Source organism: Maniola jurtina, chromosome 11 (assembly GCF_905333055.1).
Source record: "Maniola jurtina chromosome 11, ilManJurt1.1, whole genome shotgun sequence".
NCBI lineage: Eukaryota > Metazoa > Arthropoda > Insecta > Lepidoptera > Nymphalidae > Maniola > Maniola jurtina.
The window spans coordinates 7,229,474-7,253,513 of record NC_060039.1 but is presented as its reverse complement, the minus strand read 5'-3'; the positions used below and the strand labels follow the sequence as shown (position 1 = coordinate 7,253,513).

General features: G+C 36.9%; 2 protein-coding genes across 5 annotated transcripts; one reads left to right on the top strand and one right to left on the bottom strand.

The window, feature by feature from the left end:
- Positions 1-370: 370 nt before the first annotated feature.
- On the bottom strand, positions 371-9,948 carry LOC123869361 (transport and Golgi organization protein 1). Of its 3 annotated transcripts, XM_045912242.1 has the most exons (14): positions 9,746-9,948; positions 8,843-9,595; positions 7,715-8,770; positions 6,708-6,907; positions 6,102-6,393; positions 5,563-5,759; positions 5,015-5,146; positions 4,466-4,614; positions 4,074-4,175; positions 3,232-3,443; positions 2,265-2,403; positions 1,742-1,936; positions 1,235-1,353; positions 371-756 (listed from the first exon to the last, which is right to left on the bottom strand). In XM_045912242.1, exons 1-14 carry the CDS (start codon positions 9,840-9,842, stop codon positions 713-715), a joined length of 3,687 nt encoding a protein of 1,228 aa, XP_045768198.1. In that variant the 5' UTR covers positions 9,843-9,948; the 3' UTR covers positions 371-712. The 3 variants fall into 3 exon arrangements, with proteins under 3 accessions (XP_045768198.1, XP_045768196.1, XP_045768197.1); XM_045912240.1 differs by having other exon boundaries at positions 7,715-9,595; XM_045912241.1 differs by having other exon boundaries at positions 6,708-6,889; positions 7,715-9,595.
- An 890-nt stretch (positions 9,949-10,838) lies between these two features.
- Positions 10,839-17,616, top strand: LOC123869362. 2 transcript variants are annotated; one of them, XM_045912244.1, is made up of 7 exons: positions 10,839-11,074; positions 11,705-12,874; positions 13,140-13,293; positions 13,969-14,230; positions 15,160-15,283; positions 16,225-16,385; positions 17,315-17,616. In XM_045912244.1, the coding sequence occupies exons 1-7, from the start codon at positions 11,014-11,016 to the stop codon at positions 17,534-17,536; spliced, it is 2,154 nt and encodes a 717-aa protein (XP_045768200.1). In that variant the 5' UTR covers positions 10,839-11,013; the 3' UTR covers positions 17,537-17,616. The 2 variants fall into 2 exon arrangements, with proteins under 2 accessions (XP_045768200.1, XP_045768199.1); XM_045912243.1 differs by having other exon boundaries at positions 11,438-12,874.
- Positions 17,617-24,040: the final 6,424 nt, after the last annotated feature.

Here is a 24,040-nt window from a genome sequence, read left to right as displayed (position 1 = left end):
GGACCCATCAAGCATTAGAAAGAGATAATCGGCAGCTTTAGCTTCGTAGAGCACCATCTCTGTCACGACGTTTCGTCGCCGACTGTCAATCTTAAGAGGGGTCTCTCCTTCACTCGCTTCATACAAACGTAGTTCCAATTTCATTTGAATATTAAGCAACTAAAGTCCATGAAATTTTGCAGACATATTCTAGAAACTAATATCTATGTCTGTGGTTTTCCAGATTTCTGTTAAAATATTCGGTTTCAAAGTTACGCGGTCTTAAAAATTTACATACAAATCTTTGAGCCCCTGTAATTTTAAAACTACATATTTTTAGAAAAATCTTAAACACCACAGACACAGATATTAGTTTCTAGAATATGTCTGCAAAATTTCATGGACTTTGGTTGCTTAATATTCAAATGAAATTGGAACTACGATTGTATGAAGCGAGTGACGGAAAGAGCCCTGTTAACGATAGAGACAACGCTCTAAGAAACTGAAGTTACCGATTATCTCTTTCTTAAGTTTGACGTGTAAGCTTTCCTGCCTGGTACTGTAGTTTGTTTGCACCGTCAGACCTACTGTTAATCGGAAGATACATACAAAATTAATATTATTCAAGTGGAGTAATTTTTTTCCCTTATTCGTAAATAGTACCTTAATTACCAGCAAGATACATTTTGGCTCCATTTATTCTAAAGCAAATTAAAAGTTTGACTAAAAGATTTCACTTCTCTGATTCAGTTGAGCATCCAGAACCCGAACTGGGACCTGAAATAAAGAAAGTATACACTGGTGCTGATCCTGATGCAAACTAAATTCTAGAGTATTCGCACCTTTTTTTACTAATGTACAAAGAAAAGGACAGACAAACTTAATTGAATTTAAAACTGTCAAACATCGTGATTTTAGATGCCAGTCTTGACCATAGTCTTTAAAATAGAGTAGCACGCAATAGTAAGCCAGCAGACAGACAGACAGACAGATACCTTGACGCATTTGTATAGCTATATAGATAGCTCAACGGTTTCGGACTGAATTCCGAAAGGTCGGCGGTTCAAACCACCCGTTGCGCAATAGCGCAACGGGTGGTTTGAACCGCCAGGAGTGGGTACGACAATAGTCGTACCCACTCCTGGCACAAGCTTTACGCTTAATTGGAGGGGAAAGGAGAGTATTAGTCAGGATTAGCATGGCTAATATTAAAAAAATTATAGTATTAGTATAAAATAGGTAGTGTGGATCTTACCTGAATGTCTGGAGTACCGTCGCCGGGGTGGCCGCCGCGTGGGGCTGTCAGAGTTATATTCAGTTTCGGTGTCGGGGGGTGCGGGACCGTTTCGTGACCGCGAACTGCGTCCGTTGGGCCTGCGTACAATGTTTGTAGCTTTATTTGAAGAGTCATTTGTTTTAAGGCAGGACTAATAAAAGAGAAATTTAGATTTTAGAGTATTCAAATCTATTTCTTACCAATGCAATAAGAAAAGGACAGACAAACTTTAATTTAAAACTGTCGGATTTTAGGCGCCAGTCTTGAACATAGAGTAGATTTTTTGTAGAGTAGCACTGTTTTCTAGCAAGAAAGTACGATGAAAGATAGAAGAAAAAGATGCAGATAGATACTCTAAATTAAGTTTAAAGAAAGACATACACAATGCTCTCATACATTTGACATGTATGTATTTTTTATGAATTACAGGTATGAACGAACTTGAGCTTTAAAACCAGTCAATTAAAGTCCATTTTACTACTTTACCTTTCTATAACTCGCATTCTTCTATCTCGAGGCGAGTAGGGCGAGCGGCGTCGCGGCGAGTAGCGGCTGTCGGGCGAGTAGCGCACTGTCTCGGGCGAGTAACGACTCTCGGGCGAGTAGCGACTCTCAGGCGAGTAGCGGCTTTCGGGCGAGTAGCGGCTGTCAGGCGAGTAGCGTCGCTCGCTGTATCTATTTCTAGTTTAAAAATACTCATATTCTAATGCAAGTAAGTTTTACCTTCTATTTCACATAATATACAGTCAATAGTACTAAAACTAGGTAAGTGATGATGCAGTCTAAGATGGAAGCGGGCTGACCTGGAAGGGGTATGGCAGTTTTCATTAAATCCATACTCTTTTGGTTTCTACACGGCTTCGTACCGGAACGCCAAATAGCTTAGTGGCATAGCTTTTGCCGGTAGGGTGGTAACTAACCACGGCCGAAGCCTCCCACCCGATAACCACTTTACGTAGGAATAGAATTTTGTGCTATCTGTACGATAGCTGTGTAGTTAGGTGCATACCTCGGTGGGTGCGGCGAAGGCAGGCGTCCGAGTGGCGGCGGGCGCGGCAGCGGCGGCAGCAGCGGCGGCGGCAGGAAGGCTAGCGGCGGCGGCAGCGGCGCTGGCAGACCTCCGTCCGCCTCCAGAGGCGAGGCCACAGCTGGGACAAGCATTATTTGATCACCAAAAGCTAACAGCTACCCACGTAGATGACGAAACGGGGATACCGAGTGTTGAGTTCATAGTAACTACGTATCATTGCGTATTTACGAGTATGTTGTTGATAATTAAAAAATGTAAGTTAGCATAAGTTTCCTGGATGCCTGGAACACCTCGACGGCCCGTTGTGCCAGGTCCTTTTTTCCATGCATATGCAAACTGTGGAATCAACTCCCATCGGCGGTGTCCCCACTAAATTATAACATGGGGTTATTCAAGGGGCGGACCAACAAACTTCTAACCCCGTAAAGCCGGCAACGTATCGACGGTTCCTCTGGTGCTGCAAATGTTCATGGGCGGCGGTAATTACTTAACATCAGGTGACCCGCCTGCTCGTTTGCTCGCTATTTTTTATTAAAAACAACCATGCTAATATTATAAATGCACCGCCTCCGCATCGTGCTTGGCTTGCCTCGCCTCGAGTCACACGTTGGGCTCGCGCGCTTCCATTTCACCAAAGTTCGTGCACTTGGCTCGAGCGTACCTATAGTATCTTGTTCCAGTAATCAGGACCAAGCATTGCTTGCATGTGTCTGGGTGTTTGCCTGGACTTTCAAAGACTATATTCACTATAGCTAATTACCTAATCCGTAATTCGCACGAGCGTTAAAAAAGCGTTGCGTTAAAACTTGGCGTTGCGCTGACAATACAAAGTGCGCGATTAAAAAGCGTTGACGTGTGAACAGATACTTGAGAATGGATTTGTTCTATTTGAACGCTTCTTAACGGAGTCAAAAAAGCTCTCGTGCGAATTAGCCCTAACACTTACGTCTATGAGGTGAGGCGGCTCCATCGGCCTGGTGCAAGGCAGCCAGCTTCCTGCGCAGCGCAGCGGCGTCGTCTTTAGCCGCCTCCGCGTCGCGCTTGGCTTGCCTCGCCTCGAGCCACGCGGTGTGCTCGCGCGCTTCCATTTCACTGATGGCGGTGCGACGAGCAGATTCTTGTTCAGCTAGTTCGAGCGTTAACGTGTCGCATTTTTCCCTGTCCAGAAATGAGTATTTTTTACCAACGAAAAAGGGCAACGGGATAAATGCTTTTGGGTTATATCCCAAAAGCATTTATCCCAGTTGTATATTCACAAAACGAGTACCATACCGATATACAACTATACCTTACAGATAAATAGCAACTCTTGCTACAACCCAATGAAGTGCAATTAAGCTCCTACAAACACTGCAGCCTAAAATTTAACAAATCCCTCTCTTTCTATCGTCTAAAGTCCTATCTTTCTATCTCTCTCTCTTATAAGTGCTGTAAAGGAACGTGCTGCCTCATGTATATTTCTCATGTCATGTGACCCAGGTTTACGCCTGGTTTGGTTTATAGAATAAACCATATCAGAGTAGTAATATAGCATCTATTTGCTCAGCATAAATACATACAGTGAGATGATGTCCTTCATGTTTGAGGACCTGGGTTGCCTGACTTTATGAAGTATTTCTTCAGGTTGTGCTATTTGGATGTACACCTTTATTGACAGATCTTAATTGGTACCTAGCTATTATTTTCATAATGTTCCCAGTGGAAAAGGTTAGCATTAATTTTAGACTACTCATTTAGTATATATAAACACGATTAACCGAGGCATTATATGCTTGTAAAAGTACATACTTGTATCGTTGAACTTCTTGTTGCAATAATTCTATCTTCTCTACAGTGCTCGTGGACTCCCCTTGCTTGCTGAGCCACAATGCTTCTTTGGTACTGAGCTCTCTAAAAGTTAAGAAAATCTTTAAATAATAGTATAAGTAATTACTGTATAGGGTTCAGTACCTCAAAAGGAAAAGAGGTTACGATAATTAGTTACAAGGATTAAGAAAAGATATAAATCACTATTACCACTAGATTTCAACATGGTGTTATTTAAGAGGCACACCACATCAACAAATTCCTGAAAAGCTGGCAACACATTGGCAGTTCCTCTGGTGCTGCAAATGTTCATGGGCAGTGGTAATCACTTAACATCATAAGTGCTTGCTGTTTACATAAAATTTTATACTTACTTCATAAGTTCGCTTTCTCGTTCTTGGAAATATTTCCCAAGAACCTCCAACCTCGTGAGAGCTTCAGACGCCTGTAGGCTACTTGTTTGATATGACTGCTGTGTATTTTTTAACTCCTCTGCAATACGGGTTCTTTCTTTGTGTTCTGCCTGGTGACATAATATAACATTATTATATTGTTTTCTTGTAATATAGAAGTTTTTAGATTACACAAACTATACGGCTGGTATTACATACTAGCAATGGACGATTCATTCGCATGACCATCGAACTATTCGATTATTGTTATTGTTCGATAATTTTTATTGACTGTTTTTTACGAAGATGAATAAATCGACAATCGATTATTCAATTGTTTGGTTCATTCAATTGTTTTTTGTAACAATCGCTCAGTAACTAAATAGATATAATAATATTGAATAAGAAATGGGACTAAATACAGGTCTTCCATTCAGCATATTTCTGCAGTGTGAGAAGTGATGACTAAGTTATTTAATTTTCGTTTAGCAGAAATATGAAAATTTTTGTGTTACTGAAATAATATCTTACCTCATATTTGCTCTTTAAAGCATTTCTCTCCTCTAACGCCTTAGATAATTTTGCTTTGATTTCAGTATGATCTATTAATGATGCAACATCAAAGTTCGAGGAAGCACCACTTTTCAACTCCTTTATCACATCCTAAAAAATACAATTCACAATTTAATTTAACAAAACAAATAGGGCATTGAATTAATTATATATAACAGCTATTCCATACAAAACTTGCGATCCACGAAGCTGTCAAACAATGTCACTTGTACATCTTGCATCAAAAAATCTTGTTTTAGAACGGTCAATCTAGTGCATACTAGGTACATTAAAAACATTGCCATAGGGATTTTTATTTTGCAAAATAATGATGTCTATTTGATCTAACAACCTTTGAACTGACTTTATTGACAGGTCTAAAAACAGCACTATTTCTTTCTGTAGGGAACATTGAGAAAAGGATAACAATACATTTACAGCTCAGATTAATATAGTTCATCTTAGAGATTTGTCACATACAGTAGGACTAAATAGACACCAATAGTTTCATTGTATTTCGAACTTACTTTAAGCGCAACAATTTCATGTTTCTGTAATTCAATAGTATTATTCGCTTCAGCCAACTTCTGGGTGAGCTCTTGAAGTTGCCCTTTCTGTTTCCTGAACTCTTCCAATGCAGTCTCCGCGGAAACATACTTCAATTGGAAATTATCTCTCTCCCTACTCACTGATATTAGCTCTTCTTCAAAAGCTTGGATTTTACCTGCAAGAGAACATACTCACTAAAATATGTGGATCTATTGTTTAAGATAAAGAAAACTTCATTAATTCAAAATGAGGAATTCTGAATTCTAAGTGTAACCTATTGGATCTTTCCATAGCTGAACCGTGTAACAAAAAGAAAATATCAGAAAAACTATCATTTTCGTTAAGCAATGTGCGTTAACTCGTGCGCCACCAATTGTGTATTAATGGTACTATATCAGAAACCTTCAAGCAAGGGGCAACAACAACTGTTCCAATCTAATAACGGAAGAACCATTGCCATAATACTATTAAGTAACATTTATCTAGTATAATACATTTTTAAGATGTTGTTACTTACCATTTAATTCTGCTATTTGCTCTTCAGAGTGAGATCTCTCTGCAAAGAGCTCACTAAGAGTATTTTCTACTTCACTAAGGGTGTTTTGCAGTTCACTTGCAGTGTTCTCTGACACCCTAAGGAGTTTCTCATTATCGTCCAAAGAGTTTCGCAATCTTTCGTTATTTTCTTTTAATTCTTTAATTTCTGCTTTCAATGACTGTACCATATCGTCTATTCCAAATGAACTGTCTTCGATCCCAGCTAACTTATTTTTAGTAGTTGCAAGCTCCTCTTTAAGGATCTCACACTCCTGCAACACAACTTTGTACTCATTTTTTTATACATTAGTTACAAAAAATTTCCTATCTCCTCTAACCAACATTAAACACCGACGCACGTACTCCTAGAGTGCATGGACTTGGCAGAACAACGATAGCGCCATTTGGGTTCCCCAACCTCACTTCCCTCGGCAACCTGGGCAGTCTACTAGGCTTCTAGAGCGAGCTTGGATGGCTGAAGTGAAGACTTCGGCGGCGAGGGGCAAAGCACGCACAATAGACGTGAATGTTTAAGCGCAGAAACCAGCCCAGAGAGAAGAAAGTAAAGAAGAAAGCAGAATCTTACCTTTGTAGAAAACAGCAACTCTCTCTGAAGATTGTTAATACTACCAATCAATCTGCCGTCTTGTCTGTTGTTTTCAATATAGTAATAACCTAGAGTGAATAGTATCACTGAGCCAGCGGTAGTCAGAAGGAATGTTAGTAAACGGTTTGGCTTTTTCATACTTTCTCCATCACAATACTCATCTGTAAAACATGTATTACCTGGAAATTTATTACAATTAAATTTATAAATCAATAGCTACATTGATTTAGTTTCGTATTAGTAAGTAAACTGAATTAGTGCTTAGTTTGGTATTTCATAAAAAATAATTGACCCACAGTTTGACACAAATCTCACAATAAAATAGAATGGAATAGAACAAATTTTTATTCAAATAAACTTTTTCAAGTTCTTTTGAATTGTCAAAATAATCTACCACTGGTTTGGAATGCCATTCCCAAGAAGAACCAGCAAGAAACTCGGCGGTTGCTCTTTTCAAATGTTCAAGACAGTAAGTGTATCAACAGTTTTTATTTGAATCAAAAAAAAAGCACAGACCCATGTCTGACAGTAATTTTATTATAATTACAGGTTTATCAATTATTATTTGTAACTATAAGTAATATTACTAAACTACATTTAATTTTTTGCAAACAAAAATTGACAATCAGGTCTTTTGTGGGTCAACAAACTTTAACTAAATACTGCAATGTGAAAGTTTGAGTTATATTCAAGTGTGAGTCAGACTTGCACGCGAAGGGTTCCCTACCATCATACAAGATTTTAATTGTGACGAACCACAAATTCACTGTTTCGGATTTTTCCCTTTAGTTGTGTTATAAGACATTGCCACCTGCCTTTCATGATTCTAGGTCTATTGACCTGGGAAGTACTCTATTTGATTTCCTTGACAGACAGACATATAACAAAGTAAGTGATCCTATATCGGTATAAGGGTTTCTTTTCTACTCTGGATACAGAACCCTAAAAAATGTTTCATTGCTATTTATTATGGGAACTTCACTTACCAGCTGATGGGAACAAATCATGAGATTGCTCTTTAACACCCATAACTGAAGAGTACTTATTCAAGAGATAACCAATAAATGAAAAACTTTCAGTTTGTGTGTCTTCTACAACAGTTTCTTCTGCAGGATTATGAACATAATCAGGATTAAAGATTTCCTGTGGGGGCATTTCTGTAGTAGGAGGCCACATATCTGCAATTGTTGTGTAAATATCAGACAGCAATCCTCCAGTGGTTTCCTCTTGATAAGACGGAGCCTCTGTAGTGGCTTCATTAAATATTTCTTCAATTAATTGCTCAGTTGACACTTTATAAGGGTCAGGTGTAGGTTCAGGGATGGTAGATGTTTCAAATGGCACATCTGTTACTGATTCAGTCACTGGCACAGTCTCAGTGGTTATGGTAAAAGATTCCTGTGGTACAGCTGTAGTTATCTCTGTTTTTGTAACATCTAGAATTTCTTGTGCTGTAGATGTGCTTGTATCTATATTATCAGATGGAGGACTCATGCTACTTGTATCACTTACAGTTTTTATACCTAAAACACTGTCCAATGCAACTGTTTTAGCACCTTCCATTTTATTATTGTCATCTAAAGGTGTGATTGGTATAGGTTCTTCTTGTCTTGGTGTTGCATGTGTTGTTTCAGTCTGTATATTTATAGCTTCTGTAACAACTTCTCCACTTCTAGAATTGGTATCTTTATGTTTTATTTCGCTTTCGACATTTTCTTTTCTACTTGTCTGGGGCACTTGTGGTGTATCTTCAAGTTTATTAGGAATATTGCCTAAACTTTCTTGAAAACTGTTAAATAGACCTACATTTTCATTTGGCATTTCAGCAGCCTCAATAGTATTATTCACAATAGATGCCATTAAATTACTATCTACATTTAAATGTTGAGATGTTAAGTTATCATGCTTTAAGCCTTTTATATCAGATACTTTAGCAGACTCTGCCAAAATTTCTTCATTATCACTAGAAGAAAGATCTTGTGGTGTATTAAGTTCAGTATGTGTTGGTACTGTTTCTATTTTTTCTGCTTGAGGTATAAAATTTGAACTACTTTCTTGGTTATTTTCAATATTTGTTGGTATTGTTTCTATTTTCTCAGTTTGAGGTGTAGAATTTGAATTATCTCCTTGATTATTTTCATTATTTTTTGGTATTGCTTCTAAATTTTCTGTTTGAAGTAAAAAATTTGCATTATTTTTTTGTATTTTCATTTCATCAGCTGGCTCATTGGCAGAGTTGGGTGGTTCAGTTGAATCATTTTGTGTATCTATTGCCGATTGGACATTATTTTTATCTTCAAGATTATTTACTTCAGGTGAAACATTGGGTTGATTTTTCTCATTGTTCCGCTGTTCAAGACTAGACGCTTCTGTGGTTATTTCACTTGATGTATGCTGATTTAAAAATGTTTCAATATTATTTTCAACAGGAATATTTTGATTATTGTCAATAGAATTTTGCACAGATCTAGGATTTTCTATATTAGGGTCAAGATTTTCATTGGATACAACAGGCAGCCTAACAGAGTCTTCTAGCTGAGTTTCATGTGGTGAAGCTTCTGTTGGGAATAGTGTGGTTCCCTCGATCACTTCATGGGCTTGTTTAACTTTGTCAGGTTGTACCAAATGTCTTGTTTTTATTGCATCCAGAGGCAAAATGAACTCAGGTTTTTTTTCGAGTATCTTATATTCTCGTAAAAAAGTAGGGTTAACAAAGCCTGATTTGCCATTTATAGAAGCATACCATACATCTGGTTTACTCTCGGTAGATTTCATAAAAATTAAGGCTTCAGAATTTCCTCGAAATGATATAAAATCTGGATCACCAGCTGTATAGCTAAGAAGTGTTTTTGCTTTCGATATAGGTTCTGAAATGTAAATAACATATTTGATGTTAAATCTTAGTAACTGACGTGGTACGAAGACTTAAATCTTGCGTGATATTCACTATTATCGTGATGTTATTGATAAAAGAAACGGAAACATTTCTAAACTTGAACAGATTTTTAGTTACTTACCACTACATTCTTGATTTACACAATAAACTTTTTCTGGTAATGTACATTGGCATGTTGAAATTAGTAATGTGAATAAAATGTAAGTTAATACGGTCATTTTTGCATTATAGCATTCGATAAATAAGTAATATTTAAAATAAAAATCACTAACACAAGACAGCAGGCCACATCATCTGTCATTAACAGTGTTGCCAGTGCCCTTGTGTCAAAAGTTACATTAATTTGTTTCACTTCTTTCATCTCACACTCTTGAATCTACTGATGTAGATTCGCGTTAGGCTTGCCGCTGACGAGCAGTGATGATTCCATGGAGCGACAGGCTTAGCATGATCAAGTTACTGACCACTACATAATAACTAATAATTTATTAAAAAGAAAAACTAAAAATATTTTAGTGACTAACTAGTAGGAACGCTAGCTATAAAAGCTAGTGGGTGCTTAGTGCTTATGATTTAGATTTTAGACGTTTAAAAATCTGACAAAATCCAAGAAATACACATGGATGGATATAATTAACTATTTAAATAAGCACATAATATGAAAATATGATAAACACGAGCAATTCGAGCGTGAAATTTTTGCAACTTGAACAGGAAACTTTGTTTTCAAATGGTGCTCGTTTATATGGGTACAAAACTTATCTCAATATTTTCAAAAATTACAAAAATTCGCGAGAGGGTCAAAAGTTATGAAAAATGTAGCAAATTTAACCGTCTGGCAATACCGACTCATGTGTCATTTTGTCAAATTCAAATATTCAACTGTCACGTCAAATGTCAAGACGACAGCGACAGATGACAGCTTTCTTGTTATTCCCAAAGTGCTGAGTGGTAACGGGTAACTTTAAAAATGAGTGAAACATTGTGAATCGGAATCTTTTTCCCACGCACATGCAAATTGTGGAGCCAACTCCCTTCGGCGGCGGGTAGATACCTTGGTGGGTTCTTTTTTCCCCCAGACTTTAACATTGGGTTAAGTATTCAAGGGGCTGATCAACAAATTCCTGCAATGCAACATTTAAATATCACTGGGAGAACTTGTCGTTATTTAAAACAAAAAAATACTCAATTAAATTATTTCATTTTGACGTAACTAGGCATACATAAGTAAATATCAACAAAAACAGTAAATAATTTTACATTTCACAATACTATTTTTGGAACTTTCAGCAAAAAAAGGCAAAAAATACCTAAATAATTATTTACGCCTACTAAATACCTACTTAAATGATAAAAATACCAACCAACGACTCAAATAGTTGAAATATTATGTCTACTCAATCTTACGTTTCGTTAATTGATTTATCTAAACAATTTCAATTTGAAATTGGTAAGTTCTTCGTATTTCGTAACATTAACTTAACAATGGCGGGTTGCGCTTCCAAAATCAATTGGTATTTTAACTTTGATATTTAACTATTTAGGCATGCAGCTAGGTATTGAGAAGATACCTAGCTACCCCATCGAATTCTTTATATTAGAAGCATTAGTAGGCACAAAGTAGGTATAGTTTGTATATTCCTGTTCCTTCGCGACGCCTACTTTAGTAGGCAGTTGTTTTATAGGTCACATCATATCACATGCATAGATTAATTGTTATTCTTCGCTAGCGACAACCAATAAATTAATCTAAGGTCACATGTACCTACCTTTTTTTTTTAAAAAACAATGTAACTATCATAAAATGTTTCAGATGAGGATATGAAGAAAAAAATATGTTTTAATGAGACATTAATAGTAAGTTGTGGCCACTATGAAGGTGAATTTCAGGATGAATCTACTGATTCTGAATGCTCTCGTATTGATTCAACGGAGAGTAAATTGAGTGATGAAAAAAAGGATGATGAAATAGAACAAACGCAAGATGAGCCAGCTGAAGAACTACCAAAATCGCCAAGCGAACCAGAGGAGAATGATTTTCATTTTTATTTTTTCCCTGATTGTAATAAACCTGTTCCAGCGCGTGATAGTTTGGTGAGCTGTGTAACAATAGATGGCTTTCCTAAAGTGAATCCAAATCTTCTTAAAGGTATACAGCAATGTACCTGCGGAGTTGATAAATCGGGTGATTGCCCATGTTATTTCAAAGTACCTTGTCGCTGTGGTGCTAAAAAACACGCCGATTGTACTTGTCAGCAAGTTGAAAATATTTGTATATGCGACGAAGGAAAACCCCAAATAGTGTGCAAATGTAAGCCCGAAAATGTATGTTTGTGTTATGACGACAAACCTCGTCCTGTTTGCGTTTGCAATGAAGTTGACAAGCCATGCATTTGCCAATCTGGCAAGTATCCTTGTCCAATTTGTGTCTGCGATGGTAAGCCTAATATTAAAAGTAATATTTATAAAGATGTGATTGAAACGGAAGAAAACGGCGAGGGTGAAAATGTGAATGAAGAGGAAGAATCCGTTACTACAACAATCCCAAAAGAATCGTGTACTTGTCAAAAGCTGTTACCAAAACCTATTTGTTACTGCCGCAAAGGAAAGGAATGCTTGTGTAAAGAGGGAGAGTGCAGTTGCGGTGTTCCACCATCTTGCATTTGTGAACCTACTGAGAGTGCTCAAATCCTTTGCAAAGAGGACGATTCTAAAACAGTTTGCGTGTGTCCAGTTGAGAAGGTATGCACTTGCAATGCAAAATCACCTGATGACTGTGAATGTTTTCCGAAACCCGTAGACTGTACTTGTGGCTACCCAGAAGATTGTGTTTGCACCCACAAATGTGATTGTGTTCCACCCTGTCTTTGTGATCTTCTACCAAAGAAGGAGGATGTGTGTGTTTGTGACGAAAATAGAACGGAAATTGCTGGTGGTCTCCTTTGCACATGCCCGCCTAAGAAAAAGGAAGTGGCAAAATTAAAAAGAATGAGAGCAGGAAAACATGACTACCGATGGTGTCCCGACGTGGATCCGAGGCACAACTATTTTGGCTACGCGTACGACAAACATGATAAAATATCGTACAAAGAACAGGAAAAGGAAAAGTTAAAAATTTTAGGGCTATACTCAGAACCAATCCCACAAGAAGGTCCCTGTCCTGTCCATGGTAGCCAGAGTACAGTAAAACAACCAGAGTTCAAGAAAAAAGTAAGGAGGCCTTCTTTAGACTGCTGCAGTGCTGTTGGAGGTACCTATTTCTGATACTTAATGTATTAAAGATTTTATCACTAGCCTATTTGTATAAGGGTTCTGTAGCTATACGGTGTTAAATACCTTAAACAAGTTAAGACTTACCTTGCTGTACACTTTACTAGCTTACTTTGATTACATTGCTATATATATACCTTGCTATTAGCTACCAAATTAAATAATAATATGATAATTCATTATTTAGATTTAAAAAAATTAACATCTTAAAATCATTGAAAAAATTGCAACTTTTTCATAAACAGGTATAAGCATTAGCGTCGAAACTCTAGGTGAAGACAAAGATAAGTTTCTGGTTCAAGTTGTATCACACGCGTCGAAGGAAGGGGCTAAAACGGGATCCAAGCTCGTCAGCATCTTGGATTGTAACCTTCATACTTTGGAAGAGAACAAAACTGAGTGAGGATATTAATTTACATTTTTTGAATACAACAAACTCCCTCCAATATGTAATTTTGTAAATATTCGGAGGTGCGGTCTAAGTTGGAGCGTGCTTGCCTATGAGGATGATTAATTATTATAATTGAAGAAGTAACCTTCATACTTTGGAAGAGAACAAAACTGAGTGAGGATATTAATTTTCATTTTTTGAATACAATAAATTCGCTCCAATATGTAATTTTGAAAATTTTTGGAGATGCGGTCTAAGTTGGAGCGTGCTTGCCTAGGAGGATGATTACTATAATTGAAGAAATTACCGAAATTATTATAACTGTACTCATAGTCATAGTCGTATGCCGAAGGATCTAGGAGGCTACCGCATAATCCAAATAATTAATTTTAAACATATGTACATGTCAGCCCTATTATAATCAAAGTACCTATATAAAAGAAAAAGAAAATTCTTAAATTAACAAAATAACACAAATCAAACAGAATAATGAATTTAAATTCGACGAACTGAGAACCTCTTCCTTTTTCGAAGTCGGTTAAAAACGAAAAGCAAGTTAGGTAGTAGGTATACAAGTCTTCAAGAAATAAGACTTATGGATTCAAACAGACAGGCATCCTTAGACGTATCTAGAGAAAGAGATAAGAGGATAGACCTAAACACTAAAATCAATTTCATTTCAGACACATAACAAAGAAGGACCTTACCAAAGAGCAACGCAGCTATATGACGATCTGTGAAAAGGGCTATTACAATAAAGTGACTCGTATTTGCGGCGAGCGACATTATGTGAAACGACTCTATCACTCTTTCGATGACGCCCGTAACTTTTTATTGGAAGGTGCTAACGTGGTGCTTCTCCGATATATCGGGATAAGCAGATACTGCGGTCATATTAAAACTGATACCGTACTTATCGATGGTACTATATGTGAAAGCATTTACGTAAGAAATTGTTTGCCTTTACTTTTATTCACAGCATTCATTCATTCATTCATACATTCATAAGAAATTGTTTGCCTTTTCAATTCATACCTATTCATTAGATATGACAAAAGTTGATAACCATGTCTTTGCCTGGTGATGTTGTAACTATAATAGATACTATCTAAGCTTATTTTTAAATCCACCGAGGCTTTGTTCAAGAGGCACTTGCGCGCTAGGTACCATAATAATATTACATTATGGAAAGTAAACATTTTCCTTCAGCTTAATAAGGCAAATGGAAACCAAAGCTTACTTTCAAATGATCGATACCTACTGTAAATAAAAACTTGTATTTTCTTCTTACAGAATGAACCTACACTATATACTCTTTGTACATAGGTGGCTTGAGTCCAGAAAATTGCCACAGAAAACTTTTATTCGGGAAAATCAAAGAGTTCCCACGGGATTTTTAAAAACCTTAAATCCACGCGGACGTAGTCGCGGGCATCATCTAGTGGTAAAATAATAATTAGGTACATCTATACATATAATAAAATTGTAGAAAAGTGGTGTCTGTACAATGGAAATATATAAAAAAAAGTAGCAGGGGTTGTTATTATATCGATGCCGAACCCGAAATTGTAATTAATTTTTTTTTGTCTGTTTGTCTGTTTGTCTGTTTGTCTGTGTGTTTGTGCACGCTAATCTCAGAAACTGCTTATTCGATTTAGATACGGTTTTCACTAATATATTGTAGTAAGCTTCACTTAACATTTAGTGTTTATTTCATGTCAATCGGTTCATAAATAAAAAGTTATGTCAATTTAAAGAATCACGGCGAACATTTTTAACGTACAGAGTAGGTATATGCTGCCCGAAAAGTCACTATTCCACGCGAACGAAGTCGCGGGCACAGCTAGTAAACATTATTATTCTTTGGATTGCAGGTAAGTCTCGGTGTAAGTCAAGCGATTGTAAACGGCAAGCCATTATTCGTAGTGAAGGTAGAACGTCATATTATTGAGCCATCCGGATTTATTCATCAAACATTGACAGTTCTCACGCTAAGAGGTGAGCTCACAGGTTCAGTTTCCAATAAAAACTTTCCGTATTCAACTTTATAACTTACTACGTACTTTTTTTACCATTGAAGTTGGATGTTGAATCAAGAATTCAAATTGTAATCTTACTGGAAACTCTTTTTATATACTTAACTAGCTTTTGGCCACGACTTCGTCTGCGGTCCTCTATAATTTATAAACCTTGGATAAAGTCTACGTAGTTTTCTAATGGTGAAAGTTTTTGATTTTTTGTTTACTAGCTGATGCCCGCGGCTTCGTTTGCTTAGATTTAGGTTTTAAAAACAGCACGGGAACTCTTAGATTTTCCGAGATAAAAAGTAGCCTATGTCACTCTCCAGCCCGGCTAGCATGGGCAGTAGATAAAAATTATATCCCCGATTATATCCACTGATTTCTATGACATTAGTGGATATAATCGGGGGATATCATTTTTATCTACTGCACATGCTAGCCGGGCAGGTCTTTAACTATATCCATGAAAAAAAATCACGCTGATTCATTGCTCCGTTGCGGCGTGATTGAAGGACAAACCAACAAACAAACACACTTTCGCATTTATAATAATTATGGGTAGTGATATACAAGAAACTACAACTAATAATAATATTAGGTATTACGCATCATCACACTTTATTTATATCTAATTAAGTGTTTAATTGCTTATTCAGTAGAACTTTGGAGATTTTTTCTAACCAGGGTGTTTGTTATAAAATAATTATAATTGTTTAGTTAGTAGTTAAGTAGTGACTGTTCTCGCGTCGACAAAGACTACAAAGTTTCAGTCTCCCATTTTCATTTTACCGCCGCTGGTTATATTATTTGGGGCAAAACTTCTCATTTGTTGGATTCAAGTTTTACGAAGTACAACTTTGAAATAATAAGAATAGATGCCTCGCAATGGGACCCTATATCATCGTTGCTACTTTAAAGGATACATGGTGAGCCACGAGTGGGCGGACACCAGCTACATATTTCATATTAACCCTCTGCTTCAAATCGTTCCCGAAAAAGATGAAATAGAACCGCACGAGCCCCTTCGGGAACATTGGCGGAGCGATTTACAGCTGTTTTCAGACTATCTTGATCACAAAGTATGTACATTACAAATTCTAGTTAAGTTTACCTAGATATTAAGTAGCAACGCATATTATCCATCCATATTCTGCTGAAAGGACAACAACTGGTCTTAAATCTCTTTTGTCTAAACAGAGAAAATTGAGTTTTGGTTGTAGTAAAGGGGTGATAGCCATTGGTTACGACGTAGGCCTTCTAGTTGTAAGAGTCCCTGTTACAGATCATATGAATGGATAATATTGTGTACCTATTGCTACTTAAGATATCTTCATCATCATTAACCCAACGCCAGCTCACTACTGAACACGGGTCTCCTCTCCGAATAAGAAGGTTTGGCAATAGTCTACTACGGTGGCCAAGTGCGAATGGTCAGGCTTCACATCATTTAAGAAAATTATGGAGAACTCTCAGGCATGCAGGCTGCCTTAAGATTGTCCTTCACCGTTAAAGTTAGAGATGCCCGGGATCGAACTCTGGACCCACGACTAGGCTAGTGCCTTCATTAGATACCTACTCCTAGCATTATCTAATCCTTCTCTCTGTGAAAATCCAACCATCTGGCGGATGGAGTCGGCGAGAGTTGCTCTTTGAACAGATTCACATTTTTGTACGCACGTTTACCTTGTGAAACGTCTGCGCTAAAATGTTCTCTTTAGGTAAGATTTATTAGATTTTAGGCCTATTATTGTTAACTAGCTGATGCCCGCGACTTCGTTCGCGTGGATGTAGGCTTTTAAAATCCCGTGGAAACTCTCCAGATATAAACTATCTCCATTCTAAATTTCAGCCTAATACGTTCAGTAGTTTTTGCGTGAAAGAGTAACAAACATACACACACACATATATACACAGATACACACAAACTTTCCCCTTTATAATATTAGTGTGATAGTGTGATTTGCGCATTGCAATAGGAGTAAGATAAATCCTAAAATTATCTGAACAGAGCACGCGGTCATCAGAAGGTGCTAAATACGTGACGGAGAACGGCGAGCTCACGGGGTTGATTCGCGACTACCTCCAGACGTTACTTCTATTGCGTCCCCACGATGCCTTGCAGTTCACGAGGAATTACTTCGGTTCCACTCTCTCTGCTTTGGACCTTCCACATGACGAGTACTTTGAACCCTGCACGAGACACGTTAGATATTACTTTTTTGAAGAATAAAGGCGCAAACACATTACCGTGATGTGCTGTGTCGTGCCTTCTGACGCTATTTAGAAATATATAAAAAAGAAAAGAACACAAAAATAATTATTTTTGTATGTTTTGTGCAATATACACAAAATATACAAAAAAAGATTAAATTATTGTTTAACTTACCTACTTTTTGCCGGTAAGTAGGTGACTAGGTAGGTAGGTATCTGTTTAAAATTATTTGCAAAGGACGTAAATATAAAATACCTATATATAAAAGTAAAGTAAAGTAAAATATTCTTTATTGTACACCAACAAGACATAGTAATAAATAAATAGCATTATAGATTTATTTACAAAAGGCGGCCTTATCGCTAAAATAGCAATATAACATATAGTATCTATAATATATAGTATCTATCTTTAAACAAAAAACGTGTAATTTTTGTGACATGAATTTGAGTGTAGTTATATTGGTTTAATGGACTAAGGGCGTTCGTTATTTTATAAAAACTGAAAGTTTGTTTGCGTTTTGTTCCCAACACAGGGAATTACGATCAGCATGGCGAGGTGGGGACACCTTAGTGAGTTCAAGACTTTAATTTATGTTTGGGAACATTATTGGAAGCAATTAATTGCGGTCCTAATAGTTCGAAAGTTCCGAAAATATCTCCAGTCGATTAATAACAAGCAAAGGGGTCTTGAATATTCATTTCGTATAATTAGTCCGCTATTTGGTGTATTTGAAAATTCTAAAATCTTCATTGAAAATTGTAAAGATTGTAAACGTGTATCTAAAGATATATTTCTTTATAATAATACCTAAAGATATATTTCTTAATAATACTCAATGCTTCCGGCTGTATTCGCGTGGTTAGTCGACGTAATCCAGACTAGTTTCGAACCCATTCGGGGTCTTTTTCACAGGGACTAAGTATGAGATCTACACGCAATTTGACTTTGCTCAAACTTAAGACACTGTGAAAACGAGACAGCGTTATACCACTGACATAAATCTGTCTCGTTTTAACTGAAACTTAGTCTAAGCAAAGTCAAAGTGCGCTCTATAGATTTCACCTCAGTTTGCAAACGCGTCGCGGTTGAGACCATAGGTTGAGCATGCTGCCTATGAGCTAAGTGAAGGCACCGCCCGCGCCAGTCCGCTAACCCAGGTGATAGAAATAGAAATAGACAGATTTTTATTCTTTGCGCTGTGGCACCTAGTTTTAATATAGATATTTTATTAATAAAGCAACCTCACTACAGAATACGAAGAATTTTCATTTCTATCCTTCAGGAACAGAATGTCACTGCCCATAGTCCTTTTATCACGTCGCAACGGAGAACAGATGGACGTGATTTTTTGCATGGGTGTAGTTAAAGATCTGTTAGGGAGTGACAGAGGCTATTTTTATCCCGGAAAATCAAAGAGTTCCTATGGGATTTTTAAAAACCTAAATCCACGGACGAAGCCGCGGTCTTCAGATTGTCTAAATATAAAAAGATTTTCAACACCCAAAATGATAGCCGTATCGATAGTCCGAACGAACAAACAGACTAAAATTTATTAAAGACGTTTTAAGGTATTATTATATTACGTAAGCGAACTAATAACTAATTATAAGCTCAAGAAAAGCCTTATTGATAAGAGTAATTTGGAATTTCATAATTTCTATACTAATTCAAGCTTCTATAGTTAGTTACCATCCTACCAGCAAAGCCGTGACGCTAAGTAATTTGTGTTCCGTTTAAGTAAAATGATGCGTAGAAACCTTGGATGAACTAAACTTCCAAGGTAGAAACTGATTATGAATTTGACAGTTTTATTAAACCAGTAAGTACCGAGTTTAATAAAACTGCTTTCCTCGCCTTAAACCTTCTTCCAGGTAGGTAAGACGGAATTCCGCTTTCATCTAAACTGCATTGTCACTTATCTCTATATGCGAAATTGCAGTCATGGGCTAACTTGTGTCTATATTTTTTTCTCTCTCTCGTCTGGCTTTACAAAGATTAGCCAATGTCAAGTTTGTAGTTATTTGTAACAAGTTAGTTAAACTATACAAGTATGGACCCCGTCTGTGCCGGCGCTCGCCGACATACGCACGGCACCCCCTTAGAGCGTTTTCCAGTCAGTTTTAACAAAAAAACACTCCAAAAAGGTAGAGCACGCCCGCCAGCTAACACCAACACAGACGAAGTCCGTGTCTATATTATATCATATAATATATTTTTTGAACAGATAAAACGTATAACAAATTGGCATCTCAAGAACTGCACACTTCCCGAGAGATTTTATACTGCGACTATAAGTTTCTGCATTCGGATTACCTACCTACTAGAGCAATAAATTGGCATCTTGGAGGTATGAACGTAATAAAAGTAACAAGATATCTCTGTAAATTATATTTCTACAAAAGATGATGCCTGTGACTAAGTCGACATGGATTTACGTTTTCAAAAATCCCATAGGAACTTTTTCCCAGGATGAAAATAGCCTAGGTATGTCTGTGTCATGGGATGCAAGCTATCTCTGTATAAAATAGATGATGCCTGCGACCTTATCCACGTTGATTTAAGTTTTTTAAAAATCCCCGAGGAACTCTTTGATTTTACGGGATAAGAAGTAGCCTTTGCCCGTCCCTAGGATGCAAGCTACTGCTGTGTACCTACCTTTTGTCAAAATCGGTTTACAAACCGATGGGTTGTAAAAAGCTAGCAAACAGACACGCTTTTGCATTTTTAAAGTTATTTGTATGCATTTAATCTTAGGTATACTTATCTGGGGTCAATCCCGGTCACGCACCTCTCATTTTTCGGAGTTTTGGAGCGTTTTAAGTACAGTGGCCCCTGTCTAATCCGGCATTCCTTGTAATCCGACAAGTTTATTTTATTATTGAACTAACTGTTGCCCGCGACTTCGTTAGCGTGGATGTAGGTTTTTCTAAAAATCCCGTGGGAACACTTTAATTTTCCGGGATAAAAAGTAGCCTATGTGCTAATCCAGGGGATATTCATATCTCCATTCTTAATTTCAGCCCAATCCGTTCAGTAGTTTTTGCGTGAAGGAGTAACAAACATACACACACACATACATATACACGTACACACACACTTTCCCCTTTATAAATATTAGTGTGATGTGATGTGGTTTACTTTTGACATATAGAATATTATCGTTGGATCTTTAATTTGTCGGATTACAAGGTACTCTTTAGTAAAAAACGCCGGACTATAGGGGGTCTTAGGCTGTACTCTATAATCCGACAAATTCGATAGTCCGACACTGCCCAGCAAAACGTTTGTCGGATTACCGGGGGTCCACTGTAATTAAATATCACTTGCCTAGCGGTGAAGGAAAACATTGTGAGGGAACCTACATGCCTGAGAGTTCTCCATAATGTTCTCAAAGGATTGTGAAGTTTGTTAATCCGCACTTTGACCCGCTGAATAGGTACTAATCTGAACTCATTTTCAAATAAAAGTGCCGAAACCTATTATAAAATTTGTGATCTAGGATCTAAAGTTTATGATTTCGATCATTGAACATACGAGTAGTAGGTTCTTGGATCATTGAACTACCACGAGAATGAATTTCCACGCAAAACGGCCTAAAACTATGCTAAAATTGAGCCCATGGGTTCATATGGTTTCGATTAAAACGGTACCACAACGGTACGTAAGTTTTGTCAGTTTTCAATATTTTGCTCCTCGTGTAAATTTTATTTCGTGTAATCAAACCGTTTTGTACACCAGTTCCTCAATAAAATTATTAACAATCGGTTCAACAATTTTTAGGGTTCCGTAGCCGAAGGGCGCCGACGGGACTCTATTACTAAGCCTGTGATGTCCGTCCGTCTGTCCGTCGGTATGTCTGTCAGCGGGCTGTATCTCGTGAACTGTAATAGAGAGTAAAATTTTTTAAAGAAAGTGTATTTCTATTGCCGTTATAGTAACAAATAATAATAAATGAAAATAAAAAAGTAGGTACGATAGTACGGGACCTTCGTGTGCGAGTCCGTTTTTTGAAGACAGATGCACTATAGAGGTACCTATTATGCATTGTTGAATTTGAGTGGAGTTCATATCTCATAATGCAAATTCAGGTTTAATATTTAGTGCTCGCTCTTGAAATGTGGCTTTGAAGATATAGCTCATGTTTATTAAGTGAGTACTGAAGTTTACCTATTGCCGAGTTTAAATTAGTTAGTGGGTAACATGTAGACATTATCATAAGGTACCTAGGACTCAGGGTAGATGCCTGCAGCGAAGTACATTTTTCAAGATCCTAGGTGCAAAACCACCGCTGTAAATCAGTAGGTAACTAACAATACCTTGATATCGACGCAGGCTAAGGGCTGGTTTCCTAATGCTGGTTTACTAAGCTGCCCAAGTGCGAATTGGTAGACTTCACACACTTTTCAGAACATTGTGGAGAACTGCACTCAGGCATTGTAGGTTTCCATACAATGTTTTCCGTCATCGTTAAACAAGTGATATTTAATTGTTTAAAATGCACATAGCTAACTCCGAAAAGTTAGAGGTGCCGGCGGGATCGAGCCCGGACCCCACCCGATTAGCAGATCGACGTCTCAACAACTAGGCCTTAACCACCGCTTTTACCGATAGTTTAATTATGATTCTAATATAAAAGATTTACCTCAATGTTGATGTCACATTTGCTGACTAGGTAGATACGAGTATACCATCATAAACGAGGTGTCATTTAGTAAGGAATACACTATTAGCCCCCGATATATCTAACATGTTATCAGATGTTGGGAGATAACTTAATATTTCTGGCCTAACTTGATGTACGTGATAAAGTCGTGAATTTTACTATGATTTCCTGAGGCACAGCCAGAGCCTTTTTAGCTCACAGACACAATATTGGTCTAGTATTTTTCTAGTTTTAAGTTTAGTTGATAATTTGTATGAATTGTATTTTTATTTTTATTCTTTTTTGTTGTAATTTTATTAAGCTGAATAAACTTTTATTTATTTACTAGCTGATGCCCGCAGCTTCGCCCGCGTGGATTGGTCAGATCCCCTGCAGCATCAGGATTGAGGAGTTGGACTCCAAATTTTTTATGAAACAATGTCGCAAAGTTCCTCTATCGATTAAAAAAGAAATGACGCAAATCGGTTCAGAAATCTCGGAGATTTCGGTGTACATAGGTAGAAAAACACAACTCCCTTTTTGAAAGTCGGTTAAAACAGTAGCCTATGTTACTCCCTGGTCAATTCTCTACTTGTCTGTGAAAATCCCGTCAAAATCGGTTCAGCCGTTTCCAAGATTAGCCTTTTCAAACAGACAGACAGACACACAGACAGACAGACAGACAGACAAAAATTTTAAAAACGTGTGATTCAGTTATAGTATCGTTCAAATAACCATATGACCTTAATATGCGGTAGTTATTTCGAAATTACAGACAGACACTCCAATTTTATTTATTAGTATAGATTTATTTCAACGGGGCGCAATATGCATTTCTACCGTTGTTGTAGTTTCGTTTTTATATACATAGATGTATATTTCATAAGCACAGTTTATATAAGCCACTTTATTCGTATCAAACCCTTTTACCCTAGCTTGTCAACAGCGCGGCTTGCATAAATATAACTGTCCATTTCGCTGCATGGAACTGGGACTCTCAGTAAAGTATGAGACATCAATTTGTATGCAATGTGGGTAAATACGTGTCTGCTTATTTGTAAACTATACCACAGGATTATAGTCCGCCAACGACCAACCCAAGTTAATTTAAACTTCTAACGCTAATCCGGATTTTAGTTTACGGGGATTGATAATAATGATAATACTTTAAGTAAAATTGGAATTTATTTAACAACAGCAAACAAAAGTTCAAATTCTTTGAGTATTAGTATTGTTATACATAATATTATGACTCAAAGAATTTGAACTTTTGTTAAAAAAACACAATTACGAATAACGATATACTTAGAATTGGCATGATTTAATACCTACTTCTGCAAAGGTCATGATAGTTTATATTCCTATACATAAGAAATAACTGAATAGGTAAAGTCATCATGTATATCTATATGTGAACACTCATGTAAAGGTACCTGTGTATACAATATTGAACAATTTTAAACGAGACCATTATTCTAGGTACGTACGATGAATTAGAAAATAATCACAACTTCATTATTTTTCATGCCTAGAGCTTATAATATTGTGGAAATTATCATGCAAATTAATTCATAGGAGCACGCTGAGTTGGAATAGGAACGATTAAAATATGAACTGTAAAAACAGACAGAGAGAAAGGATAAAAATACAATGGTTAGCTGAAGTTTTTACGACAGGATTATAAGAAGGATAAAGTTGTTCGGTTGAGATACTAATAATTATTAGTAAAATATAGTAGACGATTAAATTTTTCAATCGTAAAATTAAATTGAACTCTGGGAAAAAATATTATTTAGAGTGTTTTGACTATTCATTTGAGTGTTCATTTTTAGGGTTCCATACCTCAAAAGGAAGAACCCTTCGGATCACTTCGTTGT

Excerpts from the sequence above, each read along its gene's own strand:
- LOC123869361 (XM_045912240.1), bottom strand. The coding sequence starts at position 9,842 with ATGACCGTATTAACTTACATTTTATTCACATTACTAATTTCAACATGC. Across the intron at positions 6,908-7,714 it reads TGATTTGTTCCCATCAGCTG|GTAATACATGTTTTACAGAT; the intron begins GTAAGTGAAGTT and ends ATAAATTTCCAG. Across the intron at positions 5,760-6,101 it reads GCAAATAGCAGAATTAAATG|GTAAAATCCAAGCTTTTGAA; the intron begins GTAAGTAACAAC and ends GTTCTCTTGCAG.
- LOC123869362 (XM_045912243.1), top strand. The coding sequence starts at position 11,014 with ATGTCTACTCAATCTTACGTTTCGTTAATTGATTTATCTAAACAATTT. Across the intron at positions 11,075-11,437 it reads ACAATTTCAATTTGAAATTG|ATGAGGATATGAAGAAAAAA; the intron begins GTAAGTTCTTCG and ends AAAATGTTTCAG. Across the intron at positions 16,386-17,314 it reads CAGACTATCTTGATCACAAA|AGCACGCGGTCATCAGAAGG; the intron begins GTATGTACATTA and ends TTATCTGAACAG.